The sequence below is a fragment of the Drosophila bipectinata genome, chromosome 3L (genome assembly GCF_030179905.1).
Source record: "Drosophila bipectinata strain 14024-0381.07 chromosome 3L, DbipHiC1v2, whole genome shotgun sequence".
Classification (NCBI taxonomy): domain Eukaryota; kingdom Metazoa; phylum Arthropoda; class Insecta; order Diptera; family Drosophilidae; genus Drosophila; species Drosophila bipectinata.
The window spans coordinates 239,996-265,458 of record NC_091738.1 but is presented as its reverse complement, the minus strand read 5'-3'; the positions used below and the strand labels follow the sequence as shown (position 1 = coordinate 265,458).

The 25,463-nt window shown below is 48.1% G+C and overlaps 3 protein-coding genes across 7 annotated transcripts in view; all 3 read left to right on the top strand.

Annotated features, from left to right (window-relative positions):
* Positions 1-14,625, top strand: part of RhoGEF3 (Rho guanine nucleotide exchange factor 3) — a 50,494-nt gene extending 35,869 nt beyond the window's left edge. For 2 of the 4 annotated variants that reach the window (XM_043213307.2, XM_017235594.3), the window contains 6 exons: positions 7,750-7,807; positions 11,389-12,217; positions 12,285-12,873; positions 12,936-13,098; positions 13,160-13,266; positions 13,330-14,625. In XM_043213307.2, the coding sequence (XP_043069242.2) occupies positions 7,750-7,807; positions 11,389-12,217; positions 12,285-12,873; positions 12,936-13,098; positions 13,160-13,266; positions 13,330-14,494 (2,911 nt within the window). In that variant the 3' untranslated portion in view covers positions 14,495-14,625. Of the gene's footprint in view, positions 1-7,749; positions 7,808-10,365; positions 10,681-10,784; positions 11,295-11,388; positions 12,218-12,284; positions 12,874-12,935; positions 13,099-13,159; positions 13,267-13,329 lie in introns of those variants that run through there. The other 2 variants (XM_043213311.2, XM_017235595.3) reach the window with 2 other exon arrangements.
* Positions 14,626-15,150: 525 nt separating this feature from the next.
* On the top strand, positions 15,151-19,233 carry Atac3 (Ada2a-containing complex component 3). Of its 2 annotated transcripts, XM_070280340.1 has the most exons (10): positions 15,151-16,187; positions 16,262-16,410; positions 16,468-16,821; positions 16,898-17,110; positions 17,240-17,260; positions 17,422-17,539; positions 17,592-17,944; positions 18,003-18,097; positions 18,161-18,230; positions 18,358-19,233. In XM_070280340.1, the coding sequence occupies exons 2-10, from the start codon at positions 16,312-16,314 to the stop codon at positions 18,787-18,789; spliced, it is 1,755 nt and encodes a 584-aa protein (XP_070136441.1). In that variant the 5' UTR covers positions 15,151-16,187; positions 16,262-16,311; the 3' UTR covers positions 18,790-19,233. The 2 variants fall into 2 exon arrangements, with proteins under 2 accessions (XP_070136441.1, XP_017091088.2); XM_017235599.3 differs by lacking the exon at positions 17,240-17,260 and having other exon boundaries at positions 15,151-16,410.
* Positions 19,234-19,287: 54 nt separating this feature from the next.
* On the top strand, positions 19,288-23,777 carry LOC108121514 (ATP-dependent RNA helicase DDX54). The gene is made up of 5 exons (XM_017235655.3): positions 19,288-19,439; positions 19,502-20,803; positions 20,860-21,135; positions 21,196-22,127; positions 23,562-23,777. Exons 1-4 carry the CDS (start codon positions 19,437-19,439, stop codon positions 22,093-22,095), a joined length of 2,481 nt encoding a protein of 826 aa, XP_017091144.2. The 5' UTR covers positions 19,288-19,436; the 3' UTR covers positions 22,096-22,127; positions 23,562-23,777.
* Positions 23,778-25,463: the final 1,686 nt, after the last annotated feature.

Below are 25,463 nucleotides of genomic sequence, written 5' to 3'. Positions count from 1 at the left end.
TTGATGATATTTCCACTAGTTCTGGGGTCTCCGGAATAAAGCACGGAGAAGCAGGTATGTCGTCGTCGAAATCCTCAAATATATTTTCTTGAGTGTCCGGGACATACATTTTATCCTCGATGATAGTTAATTCGTAATCCCATGTTGGAGTTAGCAAATCGTACATGGATGTCAGAGAATCATCCTGTAGATTATTAAATAGCTCTTCTTGTGTATTTTTCCCAATACCAATTAATGATAAAAGTGCACCGTTTGATACACAAATATCACTAAGTGCTGGTTGGGTATCCTCGAATATAATTTCCAGCTCGCTCATTTTTTTTTTTCTTTATATTTTAACTTCAAACTCTTTCTTTAGGATTTGGATTTATACTAAAAATTTGATTCTTAGCATAAACCTCAAAACCTATTGATCCTCGAAAACGGAAAACAGGTACTTGTGTTTGAATGTATTGGTATCATCAATACATGTACATGAGTTAACGCATGAAAACCACCCCAATTTTCCCCACATTTTTCCGGTTAATGAATCGGGAAAACCAATCAGAAGACTCGAAAGAAAAGATAACGCTTAGAGCCTAGAGCCTACAGTAGGGAGTAAATAGGCAATCGGCTGATTTCTTGCGTCATATCCGTGTATGCATGTATATGTTGGTGGGAACGTAAATCCACAATCCAATATACACTCACATATATATATAATCCTAAATAAAAAATACATATTGACCTTTCATCCGACCCTGACATAAATATGTCTCCTGCAAGAAAGTGATAAAAAGGGATCGCAGCAGGTCAATTGGTTCCTTTTTTTTTTCTTGACCCTTCAGGGTGGATTTTCACTTTTCTACGAAAAGGTTTTCTTGTGATATACTTACTCCTTGTAAAATTCTGTATTATATTTTATATTATAAAATTAAATTTCTGTACATAAGTCCGAGTTAATTTAAAATTAATTAAAAAAGAATTGGAGTAAAAAATCCTTTTAAATGATATGCAACACCATAATAAAATTTTGGATATTTTTTTTTTAAATAATTATTTGTTCTTCATCATTAATTTTAAATTAATTACAAAATAATTATAATAAAATACATTTTTAAATGAACTGCAGCACCATGAATATAATTTTTGTAAATAAGCATTTTATTTTTTGTTAATCAATTTTATTTATTTTTTCACGATCCTGAATCTTATTTATTTTTTCACGATCCTGAATCTTAGACAGGTATCTTAAGTGGACAGTTGAATTTGTAGGGAATTAGGCAAACGGCGTATAAGCACCAGAAAAATTTTAGTAGTATGTAATTAGGCAAACGATGATCCTAGCAAGTTTCATTTTTACATGATCTTTTCTTTACATGCATATTTCCCTTAATGGGACCCAATGCAAGATATCAGAAAATATAGAAAACATAGACAAGATATCAGAAAATATAGAAAACATAGACGGCGATGATCCTGGCAAGTATAATTTTTGGCATGATCGTTTGCTTTTATGCCAATAGAGGGCGTATAAAATATTACGGTAGATGGCGCTGCCCAATTTTACACAAACTTGACCCATAGATGGCGCCACTAAATTTACGTCGTACGCCGTTTGCCTAATTACATACTACTAAAATTTTTCTGGTGCTTATACGCCGTTTGCCTAATTCCCTACAAATTCAACTGTCCACTTAAGATACCTGTCTAAGATTCAGGATCGTGAAAAAATAAATAAGATTCAGGATCGTGAAAAAATAAATAAAATTGATTAACAAAAAATAAAATGCTTATTTACAAAAATTATATTCATGGTGCTGCAGTTCATTTAAAAATGTATTTTATTATAATTATTTTGTAATTAATTTAAAATTAATGATGAAGAACAAATAATTATTTAAAAAAAAAATATCCAAAATTTTATTATGGTGTTGCATATCATTTAAAAGGATTTTTTACTCCAATTCTTTTTTAATTAATTTTAAATTAACTCGGACTTATGTACAGAAATTTAATTTTATAATATAAAATATAATACAGAATTTTACAAGGAGTAAGTATATCACAAGAAAACCTTTTCGTAGAAAAGTGAAAATCCACCCTGAAGGGTCAAGAAAAAAAAAAGGAACCAATTGACCTGCTGCGATCCCTTTTTATCACTTTCTTGCAGGAGACATATTTATGTCAGGGTCGGATGAAAGGTCAATATGTATTTTTTATTTAGGATTATATATATATGTGAGTGTATATTGGATTGTGGATTTACGTTCCCACCAACATATACATGCATACACGGATATGACGCAAGAAATCAGCCGATTGCCTATTTACTCCCTACTGTCACATATCGTTACGTAAGCGAGACCGGGCTGCGAATCGGAATAAACAGAAACATATAGCTGGTTCCGAGTAAGCTCCGAGATTCTCCGGGCTCTCGGGCTTAAAAATTCCACATTTTTGAGGCCCCTAATCAAAGCCCCACGGTCGCCTTATCAGTTCCCAGCCTGGAACTTGCGCTTAGTTCGACCAGAGTACAAGGCTACGTGGATTTGCCCGCCAACTGGTCAAGTCGTTAGCCAGCGAATTAGTTTTTTAATAGTCCACTTCATTTTTTATTCGCCAAACAGAGAGAAACGAGGCAGAGTTCATCGAGAGCTTGGTAACCCGGCGTGAACCCCAGTCCGTGCGAAAGTCGGGTGCCGCGACAAATGCGTTGCGTTTTTACGTAAAGCATAATCTGTAATTACCAGCAGCAGCAGCACTCTCTCCGCATTCGGATTCAAATTCAAATGCAATTCAATACGTTTTATGCACATACACAAATCACACCAAGACCAGCCTCAAATTGCGGAAAACTAGATGCGCCGAGCCACTAATGTGGGCACCGATCCGATCGAATCCCTTCCTTCAGCGCGCATTGTCACGTAATCGACCGACCACAACATTAGGACTTCTGGTTTGGATTGGAGGGATTGCTTTCTGAGGGAGCTATGTATATTTAAAAAAGAATACGCCGTCCCTAAGAACAATTACCCACTTTCCACACCCATGTGCGAGAATACGTGCCCCGGAAATGGTGTCCTGTTGCATTTTCTATGCCACCTCGCATAATTATATTGGCTGTCAGCTGAGATTCCCAGCAGCCCGCCGTGCGAATGATGCAGAGCCACCAAACCAGACCAGAAAGTCTCGACTTCTGGGCCAACTCCTCCCCCGCATAACTCTCTGCTAACCAACTGGAGCATGTCGTTGTTTTCAGCTTGGAGTTTTCGGTTGCTGGGTTGGAACTGCATGCGCACCACCCTGCCAACCTGGCGGAGGTTCTCAAGCATACGCGTGCTTGCGTCGCATTTATTCTCTCGGATCTGGGTACTTCCTCCTGCCAGACGCCCCTTTCTCCTCGGATGCCTCATTGTTAATTACACATTCAAAATTTTAACAAAAACCCACTTCAAAGTCATCATCATCATCGCCAGCTGGGGAATTTGTGCCTGTTCGGTTTGGCGCCATAGATAGTTGATAGTTGATGGTTGGTAGTCGGTGGGGGAGTGATAAACACTTGAACAAAAGAATGGAAAGACCTCAACGTCAAAAAGGGTGTATTATTCAGTTCTGACAAGGAGCTCGAGAACCTAAAAGACAGGGGATTGTCAAAGATTGTATCTAAAGCTCAGATCATTAAAGTGACACATTGGGCCTATTTTCTTCAAAAGGAATACTTCCCAAATCGATTTAAGCCATCCAATTATTTTGATTATTGTGAGTTACTTGAAACTCTTCCTCTATTTTTCCCTCTGTGTAACCAACTGGAATACCAACAGGAAGTGCAGCCTTTAAATGGAAATAACAACTTCAAAATTGTCCACTTAGGTGACGAAGTGCCCCGCCAAAGACTCGACTGGCTTATTCAAATCTGATTCATGCACGAAGCACTTGCCATACCGATCCAGATGTGGATCCCTCCTCCGCAGCCTCCATTCATTATTTCTGCATTATTTTACAATGAGTGCCGGGGGGACTATTTCTGCCGGCTCCCCCACAGAGGGGCTGACTTCAATTGAAGCGACACCGGAGATGCGCCCACTGCTGCCTCTGCTGCTTAGTTTCTTATAAATATGCACGGGCATATCACGATGATGATGACATGGGGCATGGAGCACCACCCTTCCTGCAAGCTGCTCGCTGCATCCATAATTCATTGCCTTCGTGCGTTGCAATATCTCCCTCCCGCCCCTGCTGACTTTTTGAAGATGCAAAGTCCGGGGCTACATCTGGGTGTCTGGGTGTCGTCAATGCCATTTGAAAGCCAAGCTCGGGAGTCGTTTGGCCATTCATGTGAAACACAAGCCCGGGCTAATTGCTCGGGCCTGAACCTGTCTTGCCCGAAATTAAATCTACCACATGCATCCGCTCTTGGTTCGAGGCCATTCACTGCCTAGTAACTGCCTTGGACTGATTCTTCGCCAGGGAGGAGAAGAACCCAACAATGCTCTTTTTTGTGTTCTGCGCCCGAGGGTTCGGTCGAATTCGTTTTCATTTTCCCGCTGGGCAGCTGACAGGCCAGTCCCGTACTTAAGGTCCCGGCCCCCTATGCCCTCTGCTGGCTGGGCACAATTTCTGGAACTGGCAAATGGGAATAGAACTGTGCCACACCTCCCGGTTTATTGTCGCTCGTCAGGCAACTGTTTGGCGGCCTGTTTATAGTACTGTTAGAAGAAAGAAGTCTTGTTGTACCAATAATTACAGGGGATCTCTTCGTGTGCGTTCTCTCCCCTGCTTTACGTAATTCCTAGATCCTAGGCCCTTGATTGCCGCATGATTGTCGTTTCAATAAAGGCCCGTAGTTCTCTCCAACAATGCCCCGTGAGGTGATCAATCGGAGGCCAAAGAGGTTCGATTTAAGGGACTGGTTGGGGAAGAACTTAAAGACCCTGAATCAGCATAACCTATTGTGTCTCTATGTCTGTAGTTTGGATGCTTCTCCTTCTCAGATTGTAGGGGATAAAGCTTCTATAGTATATCTGTGGAAGTGAGAAATACTGCATAACGTTTACAGCTTTCCCTGCAAGCAGAATTGCTATGGCTTCTAAGTAGGTTTTTATGTTCTCGAGGTGGGTGCCTTGTTTGTTCAATAATAATTTTATGCCGTGTACTAGCCATAGCCATTCAATTTGATCCGGTGATAAATTAAGCCAATTTGTTGCCAGCTGAGTCATGCTGGTCGCAGAGGAACAGCAACGTGTTGATTGCCAGCATTTGCCTGGAATTTGCGGATCGGGACAACTTAGACACGCTCTCGCCATGAGGTTTTCTAAAAAAAGTGTAAGTGGTAGGGCGGGCCACCAACTCCTATCTCCCAAGCCCGCTCCCGTGGTTCTTATTGCACCGCCCAGCCCGGCACAGGTAGCGCTCCTCCTGAATGGCTGTTCTGGTCTGCGAAACCTACCTGTTCGCTTGCGAAAACGAAAAATTGCAACCCGCCTGGCCGAGTCAGGAAACCGGTTTGCGCTGCAATGCCATTCCAGTTCCTGGCATTGCATCTGCCTTTGGTCAAGCCGCGCATTTCGGTATGCAGATTCCCGGCCGTGGTGCGGTGGTTTTCATGGTCGCAGCCCCAACCTTGAGATACATTTCCACTTTTGAGGAAACCACAAATCTCAGCACCTGCAAGTGCACCTGGATACCAGCCGGCCCTAAACTCTAGCAGTGCCTGAACATCCTGTGTAAGTGCGTTGGAGTTTCCTTTTTACAAGAGGAGCCTTTTGTGTTTCCGGGGACATATCAATTTTCAGCCTTCGAGTATTTCCGCGTTTCCTCCACCGAAATAGCAGAGTCCTCTGTTTGTTTGATTGTCGAGCCTGGACTGAGAATGTCTCAGGGCCCTTGAGAGTCCTACTTGTGAGGAGCTAGGCCCTTCCACGCTATGATTTGCAGGGCCAGGAGATAGATCACGTCCTTGTAAAATATGAAATATTGGTGTTGGCCACACGCCAATCCGTCAGGGGTTGCAGTGCCGAGTGCACAAAGGACTCCCGAAACCGGTTCCGCGCCATTGGAAGCGGCAGATGTTTCCTTCGCAGGCTATCCTTCCTTGAGTCCGACCTGCCGCATTTGAGTGACTCCTTGAGCCGCAGCAGCAGCTGAATGCGAGTCTATTCTTCGGGCAGGGCTGGAGAACATCCAAATAGCAGCTGTCGCAGGCCCGACTCTCACTCAAAGTCCTTCCCTTATTTTGTGCCGCTTAGAGGGGTGGGAGGCAGCCCGTTTGAGTGCAATGCACCGGGAAACACACACCCTGCTGCTGCCAGCGACTCAGGATCAGTCTGCCCCGGAACGCGAACGGAATAGACACGCGAACGCGGAATGAAACTGAGTTAGAACCCGAACTTTGACTTGAAGAAGCTGACCCTGTGTTTGTGCAACAGTTCCGATTATGGTCACATACCACGTGCGAACCAACCTCACACAGTTCAGTGTCGCCAAAATAGAGAACATGAACAGCTCCCGAAAGCCGATTAGGAGCCACGCCTGGCACCACAGCCAGCCCCGGAAGCCCCGGTCGGTGGGCGTGGAGAGGCGCCTCGCCAAGACATTGCAACGGTGAGGCAACACTATCCTTCCCAAACTGGAGCACTGCAGCTCAATCAAGACGTCAATCAGCCTCAATCACTCAGATTGCAGCTGTGCGTCAAATCACCTCAAAGTGAAGATGCCGACTTTTGCCAACAGCTTCCCACCAAAGAGTGCACTGACAGAAACTAGCTATGGGACTAACAAGAGATTTAATAACCCACAGATTCTTTCTTCTGTTTGGAACTACATTTCCATCAAGCTTAATCTAAAATTTAAGATCTAAGAGGGGCCTTTCTACCAGTTTCCAGATGGTTCTCCCTGTGGTGGGCATTTGATACTCTTCCTTCTACATCTCTTTCAAAGAAATCTTTAGAAAGCCTAAATGGTCCTGGCATTTGTTCCTTGTGCAGCCTTGCACCGCTCTGACTGCATTCCTTCACGCATCCCCAGATTTAATCCGTTTTTTGTTCTGAGCACGAAAATACCCTCCCAGCGCTGAGGTCTTCCCTGGCCAGGCCGGAGGAATGCTGCGCCAAGCCGAGGAAATTCAGAGACACCGCAGGCGAAAACTATGCGCTCCTGGCAGCCATCCCTCTCTGCCGTTCCCCCTCCTCTGGCCAGTGTCCTGTTGATTCCCAATGCCACGACCTCGGCATTTCCCTGCGCCTTTTAGGGCCTGTGTCTGTGTCTCTGTTTGCTTGCCTTGCGAGCCGGAATTCCCAGAATTTATAGTGTTTGCTTACAATAAGCATACGGAAACAGAATTGGCCAGGTTTGCCTTAGATTTGGATTTGGATTTGGTTTTCTTTGAGCGGTCCGCTTTGGCTTACCTTCGGGAAAGGAATCCTTTTTCTTTACAACCACTTTCCCAGCCACTTGCCTGGCCAGGGTCGAGGGGTACCTGCACTAACGACTCTGCCGCATTTTCACACGCAGGACGAGCTCCTGAGGCTGTAGCGCAACCTTATATCACGGACTCGGCGAAATGAGATGCCGGGGAGGGGTTCTCTGAATTCGCTGAATTTTTACGATCTAAACACCCCTTTAGCCTTTGCCGGGCTGGCTAATGAGGGGATACACAATGGCCAGAATGGACGGGAGGAGGTCAGGTAGCGGCGCTAAGTTTTGCATAATTCGCGGCGGGAGGCTACCGTGCGATTGTTGACTAATAGTTTCCACTTTGTGTCTTTGCAGAATGCCAAAAAGCGGAAGTCAAGGAGCCAGGAGCAACAGCGTCTTTGCCGTGGGACTGGTAAGTTCTAATACTCTAATACTCGGCTTAATGGCTTTCGGGTTAAGCACGGTTCCTGGGAATCTCGGAAACTAATGAAACAGTTGGGCACTTTGGAGGCATATGCCTGCCCACATGACGAGTGACAAGCAGGACCCTCAAGTGGTTCGATAGTATCGCATTACTCGGCAGCTGGCATTGTTTTCCTGCCCGAATTTAAATTGATTTATTTCGGCTGAGCGACTGCGACAGCTGCGATTTGTATACAAATGTTTAGTTTTTGTCACACGCTCCGTCCGTTTGCTCCTCTTCTCCATCGGCTGAGCAGGGCTGAGGTCACAACAAGCATGCTCTTCCCTTTTGGGTGCTGGGTGCTGGGTCTGGGTGGAAGGAGCCCCGAGCTGGATGCACTTGGAATGCTTTTAGGGGTGCAAGTCGGTTTATCGCGGCCCTCCCCTTCGCTGTTAAGTAGCGCCCGGCTGTAAAGCTCTTCCATAAAACCTACACTACTTTAATATGTGCATCTGTTGTAACTCCGTCCACTGGCAACTTGAACCCCTAAAAGTTTTACAGCCGAAGCTCAACTAATTAAACTCAATTTTACGACGCGGGTATATAAAGTTTGGAAAGAGCATCGTCTATTTAAAGACTCGCTTTCACTGGGGATGGTTTGGAGGTTGGATGCACTGGAGCTGGAGTCATCCATCCATTCAATTCCAACCGGCAGCTGGCAACTGGCAAGGTGGCAGTTGTCAGAGTTCAATAGACTGATTGCCTGCCCCTGGACTACGATAGAGTTCCTCCAATAGCCTTTTCTTTTTATATAAGACGTTTATGTCAATGTGGAGATCCCATTACAAAACTATCAATGCCGCAACCGCAAAGACATGCTATGGGATGCCCTGCTCTGCTCGCCGGGAGAGTCATGAACTGAAGCCCGTGAAAGCTCCCGAAATCCGATCCCATGTAGAGGAGGTCCAGGAGAAGGGGAGGCAGCAATCAGCCAGGCAGGCTGAGGACAGAAACAGGGTCGCCAATTTAATTTTGGACTCGGTAATGGCAACCGCAAGGACCTCTTCTGACAGCTCATTAAATTCAAAAGACAGTGAGCTGGGAAGCGGTGGCGAGGCGACGAAGAACACATGTTTCCGGCTCTATTTGTTTTCTTTTCCGGACTTTTCTTTTTTAGCCGCCGTTAAATCCGGCCGCTCAAGTCTCTAATGCTTTCTGTATGCAAATGTTGTCGAAATGTGTTTTTAAATCACTTGAGACCGGAGACCGTGGCCGGGCCGGGCCGGGTCCGGGTCCGGGTCGGAGGCCTAGGAGTTACCGCTTTAGGGTCTTATCCCAGCCATCTTCCGGCCCTTCTGCTGCTGCTCGTGTTTACATTTCCACGATGTTGTCGAAGTTCATTGCGCCCATAAATACAACTTTTTAATGTTTCTTCCACCTTAAACACCGGAGCTGAAGTGGCTGTCTGTGAGTGGAGTCTGTCTATGCGTGACATTCGATTCACGTGTGAATCTCTCAATTGGCTCGAAGCAGCGACTTCTAGCTGGGAATCAGTGCACCTCCCCAACCACCCTGTCCATATATAGACTTTAATCTGTATCGGATGGATTTACAGCATGCAGCGCAGCGTCACTCACCATTTCCTTGAACTCTCAAAAAAACACATGCCCTTGGATTTGGTGGAAAAACTAGCAGACCTAGCCACGTCTAGGTTTTTCGTTTTCCAGAAAGTGATTAATGTAAAACCCTGTAGATGGAGTTTCAGATTGTGATGGGAACAGCGATTCGGAGGAACGTTTCAATCAATCATTGGGCCGGACGACGCAAATTAATTGAATCCCTGCTGATACTGTCAGTGGACTTGAGTTTATACCTCCATGTTCGGCAGTTTCATTTCTCAAGAGCCCTGGTAATTGGAGCTCTAACTATCACACAAGTCTTCCATTCACATTCAACCGAGCCCTTCCTATCAGAGGTAGTATCCCGATTGAGTTACAAAGTTAGACCTTTTAATTAATTGAAACTATTAGAACAATCGGCCCATTCTTAGAGGGCTAAGCTGGGAACAATTCATAAGCCCGTTCCTAAGCCGATTAAAATCCTGGCCGGGACAATGGCGAACCGGGTCCTACGCCCGGCCGGACAGGTAGTGGAAGGTCGCGGGGCAAGAAAACCCATCACGCAACACAAAGCTTCTCGGGCCAGGTCCGACTGGATGCAGTTTGACATTGGTCTGCCCGGACAATGGACAATGGAGCAGGGATTGACCTAGGACAGGGAACAATGACGCCTCAAGTAGCGGCAGTCAGCGGCTCGTGTCATTCCTGTGCTAATCTAATCAGTCCACTTCAATCCAGACTCGAATCCAAGGGCCATTATGTCCCTTTTGAATACGACGATACCATCTCTGGGCACAATGGTGTGGTGCAGTCCAACCCAAAGCCCTCACGACCGGACGACGACACCGCCGACGACAGCACTCTAGAGCACTCAGTCCCCAGTCCCCAGTCAGCAGTCAGCAGTTGGCATTCGCATTCCCATTTGCAAGTCTATCGCAATCAGTTATTATTTATCGCTTCGGCCGGTTACACCTGCTCGCGGTCTCCTCCAGATCGGATCGGTGCGGTGCGTTCGGTTTGGATCGGGGCCAGTCGGCGGGGCGGCGGACAGCCATGAAGAAGCTGATAATACCCACGCTTATGGACACCTATGGCCTGATTAAGTTCTGGGATTTCGACACAGGCGCCCCCGGCAGTGGCAGTGGCAGCGGGAGTGTGTCGCAATCCAGGAACTTTGCTGCTGGTCCGCTGCTGGCCGAAGACTCGATGCCCGGCGAGGGTCGTCGCCACCAGTACCGGTGGAGAAGACCTCGCCTGCTCCAGGTCAGCTACCATTATCGATTCGCGATAAGTGCCCCCCAACTACCCTTTTCCGCTTCCCAACTGCCTCCCCCAACTACCCTTTTCCAAAGCAAACACATTTGAAACTCATTTCACTCGAATGTCAAAACGAGAAGCTATAGACCCGATAAAAAATTGGAGACATAAATACCCGATCCCGACTGCGTCTGTGCTAGTGCTAGTGCGAGTGTGTGTGTGTCTGTTGCCGTGGGCCGCGGCTATGATCGTCACATGTCAGTAAGGCAGATCTCCGCCAGGAAGAAGTAGTCGTCCAACCCCATCCGAACCTCCATCCCAAATCCCAATAGCACCAACAGTTCCCATTTCGTCACATGCCATGGTGTGGAATCCGAAGCCCTCACAGTCATAATCGCGCTCTGGAACCATTAAAATTCTTGTGACATTCCAACCACCACACAGACCTCGGCCACAGACACATGCACCGCGGCCACATCCAGTGGTTGTTGTCATAGGCACCTCGTTATTGTTTCCCCCCACTACACTACTATAAACAAAACCCAAGCGAAATGATAAGATTTTTGTGGTTTCGCGTGCGAAGGAGCCGAGTCACCTCGGTATCATCACCGAAGCAATACGTAAGGGAGCCGAGATGGTCGATAAATAATCAATGAATCATGTGATTACAATAATCTAATAGTGCCTCCCTCTTTCTTGTCCCTCTTGTTCCAGTCGCAGCAGATGCGGGCCGTTTCCAGTCCCACGCTCTCGGAGCCACCACCAACATCGCAGCCGAAGCCGAATCCCAAGCCAGACGAGGGCTCGGAAGCGGCGACAGGAAGCACAAACGCCGGCGGAGGAAGCGGCGGTGGAGGTCTGGGCGTTCTCCAGAAGTTCAAGCGGACGTTCAACAACTTCAATAACAAAAATCAGCTCAACATTAGTCCTTTGCCTCCATCGGCCGGCAGCCAGGCGAAGGGCAAATCCTCGCCCACGACGACAACACCCATTGTGTCCATCACGGCGCCTCCTCCCGCCAACGCCGCCACAGGCGCCACAGTCGCCAACGAACCTGTAAATGATGGGGGTGACGGGAGCTCTGGCAAATACCGATTTGGGCCCCTCATTTGGCGCACCTCCAAGGAGCGGCGGAAGACCAAGTTCAATCGACGAGACAAGTGCAACTCCGGCGACTCGGGCATTCAGATTGAGCTCGAGCAGGATGAGCACTATTCCAGAGTGCTGGCCATTGGCAATGGCCAGGGGGGCGACAGGGCCTCGGCCCCTGTCAGCGGGTGCTCTGGACAGGCTGGTGCCGACGCCAAAATCCGATCCATTAGGCGCACCAACTCGGCCAAGGCCAGCAGCCTGCTTGGACGTGGACCCATCGCTCTGAAATCCAGAAATGCCAAGCTGCTGAACGAGAAAACAGAACGCGAGGCCCCCGAGTCGCTGCCCACTCGCTCCCTGAGTCAGCCGAACGGCCTGGAGACCTATGGAATGGGAGGGCGTCCGGAGGCGGAGGACAGCGACAGCGACAGCGTGGCATCGCACGAAGAAGGTAGGTTGGGGATAACACAATAAGAAAGTAGCATTTCCACTAATGGACGTCCCTTTGGTATCCACAGCTGTCAGCTACTATACCACCATCTACGCCGAGGTGCTTTATAACTTCACGGCCGGCGGGCCACAGGAGCTGGGCCTGGAGCGGGGCATGCTCATCGAGATTCTGCGCAAGGAGGTCGGACCCTGGTGGTTCGGACGCATCAAGAAGGAAGAGACCAACCTCGTGGAGGAGATACTCGATCCCGAGCTGGGCTGGTTCCCCAAAGAGTTTGTGCGCATTATTCACTGTCCGGAGACCGATGTGTTTTTCAATGCGCACCGTGCGGCCGCCGCCGAAGCAGCAGCTGCCGAGGAGGAGGCCGCAGCAGCCGTGGCGGGTTCTGGCGGGGAGGCCACTAGCAACACCATACCCATTCCAGTGGCGGCCTTCGACCAGGACGCCGAGGCGACTGGAAACGGAGATGGGGACCTCGATGTCACCGTAACCACTGACCAAAGCAACATCACCACCATAGTCATTGAATCGCCACCCAATCCCCTGAGCTCCAATGGGCCTCTGGACCAGGACAACATCCTGCGCCGCAGTGCTGTGCGCGAACTGCTCGAAACTGAGGTGAACTATGTCAAGCTGCTGGCCTCCATCTGCGATGGGTAAGTTGAGGCATCAACCATACTCTTCTGGCCTTTGGATAACCTTTCGTCTTCGCCTACAGATATCTGCCCGCCATGAGCAAGCGCATCGATATATTCTCGCCCAACAGTATTCGCCTGATCTTCTCCAACATATCAGCCATCTACAAGTTCCAGCGAAAGTTTCTGGAGGCCCTGCGTCGCGGAATCGAGCAGAACCAGATTGCCAAGGTGTTTCTCAAAATGGTAAGCACCCTTTGCAAGGATTTCATAAAGCAAACTTACTTTATTTTCCACCATTCTATAGCACAAAGGCTTCCTATGCTACTCCACCTACTGCAATGCCTATCCTCGCGCATTGATCGAGCTCGAGTCCTACGATCGCGTCAAGGATGCACGCACCATACTGGAAAAGTAAGAAACCTCCCACACCCCTTACTAAAATTATGTACTAACTGGGATTTCCTCTCCCTCCAGCTGTCGCGAGTCGGAGAACCTGGCTGAGTTGCCCCTGTCCGCCCACCTCTTGGCTCCCGTCCAACGGATCTGCCGATATCCTTTGCATCTGAACGAGATCATCAAGTCGGCTCTGGCCAGTTGTCCAGCTGCTGGCCAGGCCGGACCAGATGCCGATGAAGTGGATGGAAGCGATCAAGTCAAGCCGACACCCGCTGACTACGAGCAGATGGACATCAGCGAACTGGACGTCCCGGACACCCACGAGGTGGTCAACCAGGCCTTGGACGCGATGCGAGGCATCACTGAGGCCGTCAACGAAGGCAAGCGCCACAGCGAGACGATTGCCCGGCACCAGGCCAGCTTCCAGAACTTCAAGGGCCCGCCACTTCACCTGCACAGCGCCCGCTTCTTCCTTCAGGTTGATGCCACGCGCCAGAAACAGAACCTGTGGAACAGTAGCTGCACCCTGTTCTTGTTCGATAACCAGCTGGTCTACTGCAAGCGGGACATCATCAAGCGGAGTCACTTCATCTACAAGGGACGCATCTTCCTCGACCGCTGTCGCGTGGTCAATGTACGTGATGGCAAGATGTTTGGACACACGATTAAGAATTCCCTACGCATTTACTGCGAGTCCCGCGATAAGTGGTACGACTTCAGCTTCCGGTCGGCGAACCGGAAACACCGGTTTCTGAGCACCCTCGCCTTGGAGCGGCAATTCGGAGGCAAGGCGTTGTACGTGTCGGAAATGACGGGCTTCGAGTACAACTACGATGAGCGACCCGGCGATTGCTCCGATCAGTCGGACTACGAGGCGCCGGAATTCGAACATGCCGGCGGAGGTGCCACCTCGGCCAGTGGGGACAGCTCGGTGCCGGAATCACCAGCCAAATCGACGTCCCGTCTGTGCGAAACGCTCCCCAAGAAGTCGCAGTCGCGGGACGGCATCGCCAGCGCCAATACCAGTGCAGACAACTCCACGACATCCACGGGCTCGCTGGGCAGGCGGCGCATTGGGAATTGGTTCCGTAAGCCGAAGAGCACCAACTGCACGCCCAGCCAGTCGCCGACGCACAAGCCGAGCTTCGATGCGGACGAAACCCTGACAGAGGCCCGGGTGGCCGCCATGGAGCTGGCTGAGGCCGCTGCGGCGCTTATCCCCACGGACAGCTCGTCGGCATAAGGAGTCGCTGCCGGTGTCGGTGTCGGTCGGAAACCAAAATGAATCGCAATATCATAACCCCAGCTAAACAATACATTCAAATATGTACTCGACGCATACAAGATATAAAAATAATATTTGTTATCATAATATTAATTGCCTTTAATCGCATCCAACCAGAGTCGCAGGGAGTCGAATGAGTGTTACATTCTGAATTGAATTTTAGCGTAAAATTTAATTTTCCTTCTCGTTTTTTTGTTTTGATATATATATTTAGCATTATGTTCGATTTGTTGTAACCGAATGGAAGTCGTTTGTCCTTAAGTCTGTTCCAGGTCCAAACGTTAATTGGAACTTTAGATTAACCTACCCAGAACATCAGACCATGTATACTTCTGGCATTTCAATGCGGTTTTGTTAAAAAGCAAAAAAGTCGCCGACTGCTAGTCTAAAAAACCCTATTACCTGTCCATATACTTGTAAATCTAGGTTACGTGATAAGTCGATAATAATAAACACCCGCAAAATATGATGTGAAGATTTCTGTTTGTGCTCCTGCTCCGCTCAAGCCACCCCAAGCTGAATAGAAAACTACCCACAGAATTGATATTGTATTAACGATTAAAAGATGCGTTTTAGAAACGCAGCACCTTTTAGCCAGAACGACTACAAGAACTCTATCTTTGTACTTGATGTGTATTGTATTGGAAATAGTGCTGCTACCAATGGCATTTGTTAATGTTTTTTGTTAGGCCACAGCCCAGTAAGGGGTGTATATGTATTCAATGTTGAAGGTTACCCCACTCATGAGAGAAACATATTAATTAAAATTATTGTAGCTTTCAGTAATGGAACAACAAATATTGCATTCGTATTGCAGAAACGTTATGATATTGTACTATATAGAAATCGGTAGATTGTCAATTCGAACACAGATCTAAAACAATATTAGCAAATGCAACAAAACAATTGAGCGAATTTAATTTTTTCTAAAGAGAAACTCGTATGTATCCCAATTAGTATTTAACTGTTGCCCAGTTGGCAAGTTGGATTAGTTGAACTTTTTAAAGACAACATAAGTTAATCAAAAGATTCGTTAAGCAATTTACTATTTAATAGACTTTGCCAAAAGGGAAGATAAGAAAACTGATTGGTTTTTACAAAAACAATTATTAACTGATATTTCCTCTGTAAAAACTGCGGAAACCATAAATTCTAAACCGAGTCCTGCACACCACGCTACGACACAATATACAAAACTATAACGAGTGCTGAATGTAATCAGGACTTAAAGCTTAACAAATAGACAGATACTCTTTTTGTTAAGCTTTTTTTCAAGAGAAACAAGATAAACAGATTGGGATAATTGACTTTTTGAAAACGCTTCGCCGAACACATTTGTACAAAAATGGCAAGCGCTGAGTATGATTAGAATGGAAATCGAAAGTCGTGCTCGTAACTTTAACCGGAAACACTACCGTATACATTTAGCAGCCAAATATGCTCCATATGCCAAATAAACAAACATATATTTATCCAAAAACATGTTTTTTAATTTATTCGAAAATTCTTTTCAGAAATCTGAAGCCGCCATTTTTCAAATTAACAGTGGACTGTTAGTCGCTGTTAATGGTATTTTGCAGTATTTTTATTTAAACGCCTAGAGGGATTTAGCGTGGCTTCGAAAACGACCACACTATTGTTGAGGATCATGGTAAATTAAGTTTGGAAACATAAACATTTAATTTATCGCGGAGCCTGGCTTGTATTAACCAAAACCGACTGCAGTTATGCTAGCTAGGGACCGGACCTGCTGCTGAAAGTGTTCGCATACTACGATGCACAGTCTCAGCGGAGCAAGCAAAGTTGTGGCCACTCTCCGCGCGGACGGAAATGTGTATCCGATGGAGCACTCCAACCTGCTCCACTATGAAATTGTAAGTGGGCGAACTGAGCTCGATTCCGAACCTCACTAATCACGTATTGGCTTCCAGCGCACCGAGGGCGAGGTCCAACAGAAGAAGGGAAACTTGCAGGGACCCGCCACGGGCGTGGACCTGGGCAAACAGCTGCTCCAGTACGCGAGGGACAACGATGTAAATGGCGTGAAGTCTGCGCTGTCCCACGGAGCGCCGTTTGCATCCGACTGGCTGGGCATGTCAGCGCTTCACTTTGCGGCCATGAACAACCAGTTGGAAATATGCGAGATTCTGCTGCAGGGCGGCATTAATGTCGAGTCCAAGACGAAGGTGGACCGGACGCCGTTGCACCTGGCCTGTTATTACGGCCATGAAAGGGTAGTCAGCCTGCTTTTGGCGTTGAAGTGCAGCGTCAACCCGCGCGACATGGTGAGAATTTTATAAAGTTCGGCGTCGGCCCTGCCACAGCTTATCTAACCCGCATGTTTCCTCTCGCCCCACCAAGCTCCGCATGACACCACTTCACTGGGCCGTGGAGAAGAGGCACAAAGGTATCGTTCGCTTGCTACTGAAGCATCACGCGGATGTCACTGTGGTCTCCAAGTTCGGCAAGACGCCAATCGGACTGGCCGTGTACACGGAACAGGCGGATGTTTTAACGGAACTGGAGTCGGCGCGACAGGCGCAAGCCAACCGGAAGTACAAAGAAGAGTCGGAGGTGAGTAAGCGAAGATGGTTGGCTTGGTGTGGATAGTTAGTGATAGTCACAGATTAGACCTTACGCCTACTCATACAATAATTTACAATTTCTTGCTGCCGATGGCTTCTCTGCGCTTCGGAACTCCAGCGTCAGACGCATTCGAGCAAAGTATGTATCATGGATAACTTTTCATATTTACATAGAACAGCATTGTCCTCAAATCCCTATTGTCCCAAAATGACTAACATCCTGTTCGAGCTGTCAAACTAAAATAATTAGTTTTTATGTTAAAAAAAATATAAAAGCTAAAATTCTCAATATTTTCACAGAAAGAAACCAGCGAAGCTGTCAATTCTATAATGGGCGAGACGGAAGTCAAAAAACCTCCGGACGATAAGGAAATGTCTGTGGAGGAACGAATGGATGTTCTGGAAACATTGCGGGGGCGTAAGTAGACCGTGCTAAAATCGGTTAAGAATAACCCTTTTCACCATCTTAGATACCAATGTGCTGGGGAACTCTGCCCTGAACATGCTGAAAACTCATGGAATAGCAGACATGATGCAGGAAAACGATGACGAAGCCTCCAAGGAAATGCTAAACACTGCCCTGCAAAACGGCCGCCAACTGGTCCTCTCCGAGGGTGGCCGCATGGTGCTGCACGAAACGAAGGCGGGCCTTGGTGTCGGCACTACGAAGCAATATGTTAACGGATCGGGCGCCAGAAAACCCGCCGGTATAGCCCTCCGACCTAACGTTAATAATTCAACGTCCCCCCAAAAAATTCGAATGAACGTGATCAAGCAAAAGGAACCTACGGCCCCTACTCCGGCGGGGGTTTCCAAAAACAAGGTATAGTGTTTTTGGGTTTATTCATCCATAACACGTTTAATCGTTACTTTGCTTTCAGAATATACGCATAATCTCGTTGACTGATTTTAAGAAGCTCTGCGGATCGGACAATCAGCCAAAGTCCCTGCAAAAAATACCCGCAACTCTGGCAAGGTAAGCCCTAGAAAAATACCCATCTTTTCGTATACTCATACCTGAATATTCCCTCCATTTTAGCTCTGGAATGGTGCGCCAACTGCCCGACGGTACGAAACTGGTCAACATGCGGCACCTTCAGTCTCGACAGGTTTGTGGTGGCGTTGCAATGTCTCTCCTAGTTCTAAGATTTTAGTTTGACTTAAGTCCTCTTTCTAGCTAAGTTAATTCATATTCGTATGCAAAAGATGAATCATTGGCGTCTTTTTTAATTTTAGCTAAAGCTTCCATCCCTGCCAAGGGCCCACGCCCAAGATGCCACGAATGCGGACGAACCCCTTACTGAGTCACAGCCTGGTTCTAACCCCGCGAGTACGCTACGAGGTCAAGTAGGCACCGTGCAGACGATACAGCTGCGACCCCCAACGACGAGCAGTGGCCAGGGGCCGGCAAACAACGGAGTGTCTGGCAGCAAAGGGATCGGTAGTGCGGGAAAACTGGCGGCAGCCAAAGCCCCCAACGTAATGCCACTGCTGACTTCCTCCGAAATCTGCCGCCAGCTCCACGAACTTCGGCGTCAAAACGAAGACCTCCGCCGACGCCTCGACACACAGCAGCGGGAAAAGGAGGAAATAATGAGACGCTTGGACCGCTTAGAACAACTGGTGCTTCTCCGCGAGCCTGAGGCGGACTACACGGAGGAATTGTAATTAGAACTAAGATAGATTTGTACATAAATGTAGACCGTAGTAGTACAGTGGTAACGTCGTTCGACTGCTTCCTCATTTTTGGCCTGCACACAGTTAAACACCGGGAACACAGTTCAAGTTTAGATTAAGCTAGATTATATGACTAATCATCTACATCCTACCGCTTAGTGCATTCGTTTATCGCCCATCCGAGGACGATTTCATATTTTATAAAAACAGAGCCGTATTAATATAAAATTTGCGATTTTTATATATATATGCCTGCGTTTTGAAAAGCCAGAGTGCCGCCTATTCTTAGTGGCACTGCGATTCAAATGCAATCTGTTGACAAAACTCTTGTGGCTACGGGTGCGAAAGTTATTAATTATGTACCTTGTAAGCATTTGTTAGTCGTTTAATAAGCTGGCATAACTTTTTAATAAATCAATAAGCCATTACCTTTCAATTTTTTTTACCCTCATTTTTTAAATAAATTTTAAATATTTTAAAGGACGACTCTGTTAAGCAAGAAATAAGCGACGTTATCTTGTCAGGCAAATAACAGAGCTCTGTTAAGCATCAAGTCTGACGCTTCAACAATCAGCTGTTTATTGACGAGGTGGCAACACCGCCGTAAATGCACGTGTAAACTTTAAGGCAAAACAAAAATGGTAAAGTTAATACATTTCATTGAATTAATGGCTGATTAATACCGATTTTTGCAATGAAACAGGGCAAGAAGCAAGCCGATGAGATACCAGGGTTCCCCTCGCTGGACAATGGTGGCGGAGGCGGACAGAACGACGATATTCTGAAGAGCAAAGCCAAGTCTAAGAAAAGCGGTGGCTTTCAGTCCATGGGACTCGGGTTTGAACTGATCAAGGGCATTACCAAGCGTGGTTACAAGGTGCCCACACCCATCCAGCGAAAAACTATACCCCTCATCCTCGAGGGACGCGATGTGGTGGCCATGGCCAAGACGGGCTCTGGAAAGACAGCCTGTTTTCTGATTCCGCTCTTCGAGAAGCTGCAGCGCCGGGAACCCACCAAGGGCGCCCGAGCCCTCATCCTCTCACCCACTCGAGAGTTGGCCGTGCAGACGTACAAGTTCATTAAGGAGCTGGGACGGTTTATGGAGCTGAAAACTATTCTGGTGCTGGGTGGCGACTCCATGGACTCGCAGTTCTCCGCTATACACACGTGCCCTGATGTTATTGTGGCTACGCCAGGTCGGTTCCTTCACCTGTGTGTAGAAATGGACCTGAAACTAAACTCCATTGAATATGTCGTGTTTGACGAAGCCGATCGGCTCTTCGAAATGGGCTTCGGTGAGCAACTAAACGAGACATTGCACCGCCTTCCCTCTACCCGTCAGATGGTCATGTTTTCTGCGACGCTGCCCAAGCTGCTTGTGGACTTCGCTCGTGCTGGACTCAACGATCCGGTGCTGATACGTCTGGATGTCGAGTCCAAGCTACCTGACGCACTGGCTCTCAAGTTCCTCTACTGCCGCCCCGACGATCGCTACACTGCTCTGGTGGTCCTTCTTAAGTACGTGATTCCCCAGGAAGCGCAGACCGTAGTGTTTGCCGGCACCCAACACCACGTGGAGTTAATCTCGTATATTCTCACCGGTGCGGGCATCTCCAACACCTCCGTTTACTCCAGTCTCGACCCGGCGGCGCGTAAAATTAATACGGCAAAGTTTGTCAGCAAAAAAGTATCCGTCCTCATAGTCACGGACGTAGCAGCTCGAGGTATCGACATTCCCAGCCTGGACTACGTAGTAAATCTTCACTTTCCGGGCAAGCCGAAGCTCTTTGTGCATCGCGTTGGACGTTGTGCTCGCGCTGGTCGGACTGGTACCGCCTATTCCATCTTCTCCACCGACGACACCGCCCATCTGCTGGATCTGCATCTCTTCCTCAACCGGCCCTTTAATATCAACGACAGCACAGCCATGGGCACAATTCCACAGGATCTGCTGGAGGAGGAACACTTGACCGTGACTGAGATCAAGAAGAGTCACCACATTGTAAGTTGTTAGCGACAGCAAGCATGTATTTTTTAATATTTCCCACATTTTCGCAGGCCGGAGTCTTACGGACCAGTGAGAACGCTTACAAGAAGTACCTTAGCTCTCGTCCCGTGGCCTCCACAGATGCCAATGCGCGGGTGAAAAAGATTAAGTTCTTTGCCCTCAAGCCCCTGGAGGACTTCTTCACAGCCGCTCCTGTGTTGGCCCAGGCGGCCGAGGTAAATGGCCAGACAAAGGAATCCCAGTCCGCTGTGGCTGCTGCCGAGCGCAAGTTGCAGGAGGAAAAGCACGATATACTGGTCAAAATGCGAAATTTCCGACCAGGAGGGGTGAGGCTTAATGCTTGGCACCTCAATAGTATCACCTGATACCTTTCTTTGTTTTTGCAGACGGTCTTTGAACTGAACACCACGCAAAAGTCTACACAGTTCCTGGTGATGAAGGAGAAACGCTCCCAGCACGCCGAGGTGATTGAAAAGTTCCGACAGCAGCGGGCCGAGGAGGACGACGATGAAGCCAAGAAGGAGGCCGAGGCCCAGCAGCCAAGCTCCGACCGAATGCCCACAGCAGATGAAGAAGCTATCAGCAGTACCTTTAACAAAGTGGTGGCCCCCAAGAAGCGCCAGAACATGGACTCTTTGTACAAAGAAAAGCCGAAGAAGAGAAAGCGACAGGCTAACACCAAGGACACAGAGCACTATATTCCGTATCAGTCGGCGGACAAGCACACGGAGGATGGACTGGCCATCAACACGTTCGAGCGGCAGGCGCAGAATGCCGAGTTCTCTGTGGTCGACCGTAATGCGGCGGAAGTGAAGCACAAGCCTGGTCTGAAGAAGTGGGACCGCATCAAGAAGAAAATGATTTCGGTACAGGATCCGAGGGCAAACAAAATCCGCACCGAGTCCGGCGCCTGGATACCCGCCTCTTTCAAAACGGGCCGCTACACCCAATGGAAGGAGAAGTCCAAGATCGAGGATCAGTTGCAGCGGGAGAACGCGGGCAGCGACGACGACAACTTCAAGCCGCTGAGCCACGCCCAGCGCTATCCTGTCAGTCGCCATGCTCGCCACAATGTCAAGCTGGAGCTGAAGAAACGGCTGACTGGCAACGACAAGGAGATGCGCCGGCCCGAGCAGATCGTCAAGTCGCGTATGCGCCTGGAGTTCATCAAGAAGCGCAACGAGGACAACGCAGAGCGAAAGGCCGAGAACCGAAAGCGCAGCATGCGGAAGAACCAACGCCCCAAGGGCCAGGGGTCTGGCGGTGGATCGCGGAAGCGGAAGTGACCAATGAAGAGAGAAAGTGCCTGCCAAGTCCGGTAAGTGTTGGGGTCTAACTAATGTGGGAGGTGTCGTGACCGTAATTGGTTGTGGCTTAGGCTAAGCTATGGCAGCAGTACACGAACAGCCCCAGGACCCTTGCCCCCTGGTCTGACCTCACATTCCATTTTAATTAACTTGGCCCAGACTTCAGTCTTTCCAGCTTACGTGACAGCTACACGAGCTTGGTGTTATTGCCTTGAGGTAGTTGGAGCGCAGCCCAAAAGGTGTGTCGTGAGTGAGGTCGGGAGTTCGGGAGTTCCCGTCATCTGTGCATCCAGTAAACAAAGCATTTGAATTCGATCCCTCATCTGTCAAGCGAAGCCATTAGCGCGACTTTCGAAAGTCTCTTCCGTTCCGCCAGCAGCCGAATTGACAGACAAATCCAAGGCCCAGGCTTCGCCTTCGGTTTTTGGTGGGCTTCAGTTTATGAAGTGCTGGAAACAAGCGGGAAATGGAACTCGTACACATTTTTTTGTTGAGGCCCTCGAACACGCACGTGTCCTCCCCTGAAGTAAAAAATAGAAAACACGAGGAGAGAAAGTGCCCGAGGCGAAGCCAATGTTCACATACCCTTTTAATTGGTTTTAAAAATTGAAGTGTTTAAGGATGTTAGTATTAGGTCCTTCCGATCGAGACACAGTGATTCCTGTCCTTGACTCTCCAATCTTTGGAGTTTGGTTTTCCCTTCTTCAAACTTTCTATTTCCTTCCAATTTTAAAAGTATTTTAAAAGTAATATTTCAATCTGTTTGTTAAAATTGATGTACCCTTCGCCAGGGAATTAAAAATGTCAAAAGTCAGCCGACCCGCTAAACAGTTCGCTTGTCCAGCCAAATAGGAAGCCGTGTTGCAAACTAATACCTTTTCATCCCCTGGTGGCCTCCTTTTGAACATGACCTAAATAGGAAAGGCAACAGGACAATGAGGCTGACCTACGTGCGTTCCAGGGGGATATGTCACGGGGTGTGTTTACCACGTGCAGGCTAACCCAGGGGTTTCGAAAAGGTACACACACGCCGCACTCCGCACTCTGCACACCCAACACGCACCAAGGCCGCACCCCGCCACCGATGACACGCATATCCTGTGCGTGGGCTAAGCAAACACTAGGCCCTCCGCACCCCGGGACGCGACCCTTGTTCTGTTGGCTCGCTGTGTGCCCACACCTAGATAATCCATCTCTTTCGGAGCTCGCACCGATCCTCGGCAACCACCGTGACTGCATAATCCATCAACTGCCGGCCCTCGCCCGCAGAACGTCACGTAATTGAATGTTATTTAATGTCCATCGAATTGATCGCACAGGAGTGCAGGATAAGATAATACTCCCTGTTGTCCCTCATATCGCGTTCTAAATCAACTCTTTGTTTACTTTATGCCTGCTGCCACTGGTAGTTGTACTGAAGCACATCTCCCCTATTTCATCCGCAGGGATCTTCGAATGCTCCGCACCCGGACCCGGACCCGGACCGATGTGTGCCCCGTGAAGAGGAGAGTGTGCTGATTAATCGCCGCCGCCTCCCCCCGAACGAGACACTCAAAATATTTGTTCAGGAGGAGTGGCATTGCGCCCGAGGGGTTCGTTCCCCATTGCTCTTTAGGATTTCGAAAAGTGTTTTGATAAAAATACACGATGAAATGTGTGAAGTACGACATCTTTGAAATGCGGTTGGGGTGCCACTCTCAAGTGGGGACGGGGACTGCGAGACTGGGGATGGCGGGCCATAAACAAATTTTAATTCCGAATTGGAACACAAAGAAGCTAAGGAAACTTCCCCAGCGAGCTAAAAATACGCGGATGGAATCCAGTGTCCATATGGTCCCCATCTTGGACCGTGGGATTCCCCCATGGGCCACTTTATGCCCAATGCATTCCGCCGCTGTCTTTTAAGCCGTTGCATTTGGGTCGTGCAGCATGTGCGTGGGGCAAGGAACACCCATTCGGTTAACTGCTTCTGCCACTTCATTTTCGCAGTTCGTCGAGGGGTGCCCCGAAATAGACACAGATTCGTTCTGGCACATGTGTCCCAGCGGTTCCAGGAACTTGTTCTTGGACTGCTCGAGTCATAGTAAAAAGATACCAAATCTAGTGGAGATTCTTGTGATTGAGACAGCACAGATGAGTTCTTCGCCCGATAAGTGCATTTCTCTTTCCTCAGGAACCTTTCCAGCCACTCGAGTTGCTGGTGCCGGCATCCGATGGGTGCTCCATCTCGGATACTCAGTGGCTAACGCTCTTGACCTGTCATAGATGCGGGTCCGTGAGGCATGAGGCAATGGCGCACATGTTTACAATCAGAGATCATTTGTTCGCCGCGAAACGCCTCGGAATGTGTTAAATCTTCCATGCTGCCCTCCTTCTCCAGAGATTTTTTATGCCGTAATATACACAGTTCCCATTCAGGCACTTGGCATTCCATGCTCAACTTGCGATCGATTTGAAACGGAAATTCCAGTAGGAAATATTTGTATATTCTATTAATAATACCAGCCAAGGGAGCTGTTCTCTACTTTGGTAGATCTGGTCTCAAATAGTTTTTATAAAAACAACCAAGAAAACATCGTTGAATGTGGAATTTATTCGGTTGATATGCACACCCCCTTTTATTTGAAGGCAAATTTTGCTTTTATAATCCGCATTTTCCACTAATGACATCATGCCGCGGGGCTAGCTCCATATTCAGGGAGGAGCCCAAAGTCCAGCCAACATCTCACTTGAGCTTCATCATCTCTAGACTTTAAAACTATTTTTCATTCCGTGGGAAAGATGAAAACGAAGCGCCCCGAGCAAGTCATCTGCAATCAGTCTAATCAGCTCCCGGCTCCCCAAAAGTGGATGTGTGAACTGGGGGAATTATGGAAAATCTATAGTCCGAAACTGAATCATTTTCTATCTCCGAGGCATGGGGAATTTAATTTCATTCGACTTGACTGCCTTCAGACCTCGGATGCATGATGCGAGATGCGAGATGTGTGAGTGGCTCATCCATTAAGCGGGGAGTCTGACTGCAACCCCTAGCGACTGTTATTTAGTTTCGGGGGGGATGGTATGGCTTCCACGTCCAGATGACAGACATCTTGTGCGGACGCTGATATCCGAGGCAGAGGCAATCCAGTCAATCAAATAAATGAGGCGGACACTCGCTGGGGCAGGGGGCAACGAAGGGTATGGATGAGGAGTGTCCAATTGCAGCGGCATGCAGCACAATTTACATCGACAGCCAAGGAGATACCCACTCACTTGCGACCAATTTACAGATTGTTGAACTCACGCAACGTCCAGCTGCTAGCTGCTGGCTGCTGGCTGCTCCGAAGGGTCTAATCTACGCCTCG

Bases quoted from the DNA above. Each gene is read 5' to 3' on its own strand.
- Atac3 (XM_070280340.1), top strand. From the start codon at position 16,312: ATGCACAGTCTCAGCGGAGCAAGCAAAGTTGTGGCCACTCTCCGCGCG. The intron at 16,411-16,467 runs GTAAGTGGGCGA...ATTGGCTTCCAG, and splicing joins ACCTGCTCCACTATGAAATT to CGCACCGAGGGCGAGGTCCA. The intron at 17,945-18,002 runs GTATAGTGTTTT...CTTTGCTTTCAG, and splicing joins CGGGGGTTTCCAAAAACAAG to AATATACGCATAATCTCGTT.
- LOC108121514 (XM_017235655.3), top strand. The intron at 20,804-20,859 runs GTAAGTTGTTAG...ACATTTTCGCAG, and splicing joins TCAAGAAGAGTCACCACATT to GCCGGAGTCTTACGGACCAG. The intron at 21,136-21,195 runs GTGAGGCTTAAT...TTGTTTTTGCAG, and splicing joins GAAATTTCCGACCAGGAGGG to ACGGTCTTTGAACTGAACAC.